At 36.0% G+C, this 5,873-nt stretch overlaps 1 protein-coding gene across 1 annotated transcript; it reads right to left on the bottom strand.

Annotated features, from left to right (window-relative positions):
• Positions 1-1,420: 1,420 nt before the first annotated feature.
• LOC124825685 (FCS-Like Zinc finger 10) lies at positions 1,421-4,108 on the bottom strand. Its single transcript, XM_047298358.2, has 3 exons — positions 3,772-4,108; positions 2,243-3,361; positions 1,421-1,981 (listed from the first exon to the last, which is right to left on the bottom strand). The coding sequence occupies exons 2-3, from the start codon at positions 3,346-3,348 to the stop codon at positions 1,825-1,827; spliced, it is 1,263 nt and encodes a 420-aa protein (XP_047154314.1). The 5' UTR covers positions 3,349-3,361; positions 3,772-4,108; the 3' UTR covers positions 1,421-1,824.
• Positions 4,109-5,873: the final 1,765 nt, after the last annotated feature.

Genomic DNA, 5,873 nt, shown 5'->3' with positions numbered 1-5,873 from the left:
GTTGATTTGTCCTTAGACTTCATTATAGGTTTACCTCTCTTTCAAGGAAATACGGTCATTTTAGTGGTGGTTGATCGTTTCTCCAAATGTGCTCACTTTGGAGTATTACCCACTCAGTTTACTTCAATTAAGGTTGCCCAACTCTTCTTGGACATGGTTTGTAAGCATCACGGGTTTCCCCGTAGTCTAGTTTCTGATCGAGATCCCGTTTTCATTAGCAAATTTTGGCGAGAATTATTTCGGTTGTGTGGCACCAAATTTCGGATGAGTACATCCTTCCATCCAGAAACTGACGGACAGACAAAAGTTCTCAACAGGATCCTTGAGCAATATCTTCGTTCCATGGTGCACAACAAACCCACAGAATGGAAAAATACTTAGGGGTCGCTGAATGATGTTACAACACTACTGTTCATTCAGCTATTGGGATGTCTCCTTTTTAGGTCACATACGCGAAGGAACCTCCCTCCATTCCGCATTACTTAGATGGCTGTTGAAGCAGTGGATTCTTTATTATCAAGTCGCCAAGACATGATAGATGCTCTTCGAAGGAAGCTTCAAAAGGTGTAAGATCAAATGAAGATAATTGCTGATAATAAGAGACATTTGGTTGTATACCAGGTGAATGATTGGGTGTATGTTCGCCTTCAATCATACCGACAAAAATCTTTAAGGGGAACCACTTATCCAAAATTGGGTAAGCACTTCTATGGTCCATTTCGCATATTGGGGCAGATAGGACCTGTAGCATACCGACTAGAACTGCCTTCAACTTCCAAAATCCACCCAGTTTTTCATTGCTCTATGCTCAAGACCCATCATGGTCCCCTTCCTCTTCAACAAGCTGATCTACCGATTGCCACACATGGAAACAACCCATTGATTAGTCCTATTGCTATACTGGACTCCAAATGGAACAACTCTACATCACCCCCAACGGAATTGGTTTTAGTACAATGGATGGGATTAACTCCGAAGGACACTACTTCGGAAATTTGGAATGAGTTACGGACAAGGTGATTCTCCCAAAAGCAGTAATGATAACAATTCAAGCCCACAAAAAGATTTCAATAATACCATGAGGCCCAATGAAAAATCTAACTCAAATATATCAACAAGAACCGTAGATTATCAAAATATTTAATTGATTATAAATTGTGAAGGGTGGGATTGTTTGGGGCGTGTGAATATTTTGTTACGAGCTCTCAATTTGTTAGTGAATCTATTGAGAGTTTGTTATTTTCACATCTCTGTTGTATTTGCCTGAGTAATGAAAGAATAAGGGAGATGAGTTTTCTCCTTTTCTATATTCCTCTCTTTATTCTGCTGCAGGAGGCTCAATCAAGGCATTTTCTTCTATCACCAACACACTCGGTTCAGCTTTCCGATTTTCAGCCCAAAAGCTCAGGAAAAGGTAAGATTTTGTGTAAACTAGGACAATAGCATAATATATCATAGAAGTTTAAAAAAAATATTTTTTTTTTGGGTTGTATACATTGACACAATATAGAGATAATGCAAGAAAAGTTCAAAAGGGGAAGCCAGAAAAATAGACCTCAACCCTTTAATTTTCTGCAGGCTATCAATGGTTTGATAACATATATCTCTATTTATATGGAAAACAAAACTAACTTATTGAGAGTCACAATTCACCAAAGACCATGACAAAGCTGAAACACCAATTCCAGCTTTAGACACAATGATGTACAAAACGATCATCCATGGCTGCTAACAAGATGCACATAAAACAGCTCCTTCTGAACAGATGATCAGGTGCCTGTGTCATTCTCATGGAGCAAATGGTGCATGTGGCAGATAATTCTTCTATGAACCTGTGAGAATGCCTGTTTCAAAAAGTAGCTCACCAAGTTTTGGCTTTGCAGAGTTTTCACAAGGAGGGTCGGTGTTGGATTTCTCTAGCTCCTCATCAATCATGATCTCCATGGCACGACAAGTTAAACTGCAGAATGCCTTTTCACCCCTGCAACATATCAAACCATACCAATCTCAACCAGATTCAGTATCATCATAACACACACTGATAGCATAGTATTAGCTTCTTAAAATTACATCAGAAATGTGAACATGATGTGAGATGTTCAACATAATGTACTTACAAAATTCAACATAAGTTCATTAATGTTCAACAAAAGAAAGCACAAAAAAACCCAAAAAGAGAATCTGGAGTCGGTGTTAGTCAAAATAAAAGAGATGTTGTAATACGAAGGGCTAACTAACTCACCCATAAATATAAATGTCCTTCCCCTCTTCTAGTTTCTTGTTGCAATGGTGGCAGAAACTCAAGAAGTCGCTTGAGGGATATGGGTTTGGAGTCCCTGACCTGTTAGCAACAGTGTTCACTACCTTCTCCTTCTCTTCATGGATTTTGAATGCATTGGAATGAGTCTCCAGAATGCAATCCCCAAAAATGTGAGTTGTTTTGGGATTAGGGCCGTAGGAAATCACACATGTGTAGTCCTCAGAGCGTTCAATCTCAGTAGCAGACAGAGAGTTGATAAATTCATTAGAAGAGCTAATGGAAAGAGGGTTTGTGTTCAACTTTGTAGGTGGGGGGAAGGTATTTGAGTACTGGCTTCCCCCAATAAAATGAGGAGGAGAGCACAATTGCATGTTCACATCTTTCACAGCAAAATTTTCAGTGTCTGAATCAGAGAAGGAAGTGTTTAAGCCAGAAAGCTCTTTCAGTGGACTGCAAGAGTCCAATGAACAAGACCTGGTTCTGGTTCTCCCAAACAGTTCATGGTCAAGGCCACTTTCTCCAATCTCAAAAAGAACAGTGGACTCAGATTCACCCTTGTGGGTAACAGATCCATTTTTAGGGGCATAAGGAGCCTTACAAAAATCTTTGGGCAAAGACTTGGATCCCTCAAGAAAATCCCTATGGATTTGGCAATTTGGGGCTTTGATCATCATTTGGGGACTGAGATTAACCCTCTTGCTCTCTGGTGACTGCAGAATTTTCCCAGAAAACCTAGAACAGTCTTCCAAAGACTCCACAATGCCTAGACCTACTTTGCAACAATCCCAACTCCTTGGGTGCCCTTCATGAGGTGAAGATCTTGGCTTCCTAACAGGGTTGCCTAGATTTGAAAGAACTCTAGCATCAAGTGGAGAAGTGGGGCTCCTAACTGAATCAGAATCCAACAACCCTTTCGGACCTAGACCCACAAACAGACAAGGAACATTGAAAATTGAGTGTCGCTTGATGTTGTTGCGTCCCAAGCCATGATGAGTCTGCGAATAGTGCTCTGAATTGGCTTCACACTGTGTCAGATTACTCATGTGGTGTTGTTCCTTCTGCACGGACCTGTTCCTCTTCCTCAGCATTATCTCAAAACACCTGCACACGACACAAACACAACCAATTTCAAATAGCGGACAATGCTACAGAAGTAGCCACACCCCATAAAATAAAAATCACAACTTTGAAAAAATGTCACACTAATTGCAAGATTCCCCCAAAACCCAGAAGAGAAAAAAAAAAGTAAAAGAAGCCAAACACAATCATTATGCTATTTCACTCCCATCGCGAAAAAAGTGAATTAAAAAACCCCGAAAGAACAAAACTTTTTTATGTCATTGAAAGATCAGTGAGCTTCCCAGCTACAAACAAAACCCCACACTAACAAAACCAAAGTGAAAACAGCCAAAGGGAACAATACAATCGGTGACATGGATCAAGAAAACCAGAGAATGAAAAGGAAGAACAATGAAGAAGGCAAAGGAAAAGAAAACCACTAATCCACCCACCCTATTCTCTCTCTGTGCTATGGAAACTGGACAGAGATGAGGGTGTGAAGAAGAGTGTTGAGTCCCGAATACAGTAAAAAAAGAGAGCAGATATGTGAAACTTGTGCAGTACGAATCCTCTCTCTTCTTGCATGCCTCAAAATCAGCGAAGCAGTGAGCTTCTGAAATACTCCTCTCTCTCACACAGACTCTCTCTTTCTCTCTCTCTAAATAAATGTACTATACAATAATACTGTATCTATCTGCCCACAGAATTGTTTTCCGTTTGTACTTTCCCCATTTTTGCTCAATGGTTCATTTCAAAGCGGTGCTTCTTTTTTTGCTAAATTAGCAATGAAATTGAGCTTAGCAAACTAATTCATGGATGAGGTGAAGGGTTATGGTCTTAATTAAATTAACTACCCATTAAACTAATGTTTAAGACAACTGTTTGCACTTTCTCTTGCCAACAGATTTTTCTTTTGCCCAATTTACTCTCTAGTGTCTGAATCACCCATAAATTTCTATGCAGAAATATGCACACACATAATTGATGCCTTCCATTTACATATCTTGAAAATTTATTGTAGGCTGCTGCTCCAGTATTCACAATGAATTTTATTTCCAAAATATATGTTGTAGTACATAAATTAAATTTACATAACAATGCCCTTATGTTCTTTTCAGTTTTACTTTTTTATTATTTTCATTCTACAATTACTTTATCCGTTAATTTGGGATTCTGTGTTTAATAAAAATGTTCAATTACTTAAATCCTGCGTTTAAGTCACTGAATTTACATCTTAATTAATATCATAATTGATTTTTGTTTATCATTTTAAGAAATCGAATCAAAAGGGAAAAGCAAGCTGAGACAGAACGAGAAATCTTGATGGTTGAAAAACACTTTAACTGAAATCAAGAAAAACGAAAAAAAATTACTTTAACTGTGTGATTTCAACTAAACTTCTGAGTTATTAGTATTTTATAAGCAAAACTTAAATATTTACTTAAATATTAATGTAAGTTTTTATAAAGGAGTTTTAATTTTGTATTGAGAGTATGTGGGATGTCTGGGAATAAACTTGTTCTTACTTTTGTTTTGTTTGAAAAATATAATCTTGATTTTAAATAAGAATTTTGTTAACAATTTTTTAATATTGTTGGTATTTTTAATTTTACAATTCTTAAGAAAATATTTATTAAAATTATCCTTGAAAAAATACAAGAAGTTAAACTATCATGATGAAAGGTAACAGAAAATGATAACCATGATTAAGGTTATTTTTTACAACAACAAAAAAGTAATGGAAAACGATAATCATGTATAATTTTAATGAAATTAAAAATAGTACTTCCTTGACCTTTTATTTTGTAATTTTTATCATGTATAATTTTCATCTAAGATGGAATGAAATTTTGTTACTTTAATTTATAATGTTAATTTTTTTTAGTTTGAATCGCATAAAAAACAATAAATGTAAAAATAGTATAAGAACTAATAATAAGTGAATAGAAATTAATAATAATGTACTAAAAACATATTAAATAAGATAATATTTAATAAAAGTGGTAATATATAGTGTTTATTCTGAAATGAAATGCTTAACAAAAATAATATGTTAAAGAAAAAAGAACACCTAATTAAAGAAAAAAATTATCCTAGAAAGTTGAAGAGTGGTATTATTAAAATGGTGAGTTAGGTATGATTTAATTAGTTTGTGAAAAATGTATTTGTTGTTTGTGGGGGAGAACATGATGAAACATTTGGCAGCAGAAAAGGAAAACAAAAAAAAAGGTTATAACAGAGAGAGATTAGAGAGAGTGAGTGATGAGAAAACGACAAAATAGGGTTTGTGATGATTGAATTAGAACTGACAATGCGTCACGGTCTTGGTCAGTTGACTGGGCAAACTGGGCCCACAAAACCATCACACAATTAAAGGAGAAGAGCAAAAGATGCTAAAACAAAACCGCACCGTTTCAATTATCTACTACCTAGGCAACCCAATCCCCAAAACTTCAATTTCAATTCGATGTTTCCTTTCTCTCTCAATAAATTAAATTCTATCTCTATTTTCATTACTCATCACAAAACACATGCACTGTATTTTCTAATGATA

The sequence above is a fragment of the Vigna umbellata genome, chromosome 2 (assembly GCF_029865625.1).
Source record: "Vigna umbellata cultivar VRB3 chromosome 2, Vumbellata_1.0, whole genome shotgun sequence".
Lineage (NCBI taxonomy): Eukaryota > Viridiplantae > Streptophyta > Magnoliopsida > Fabales > Fabaceae > Vigna > Vigna umbellata.
The sequence above is the reverse complement of the archived record's forward strand: the minus strand, read 5'-3'. Positions and strand labels throughout refer to the sequence as shown.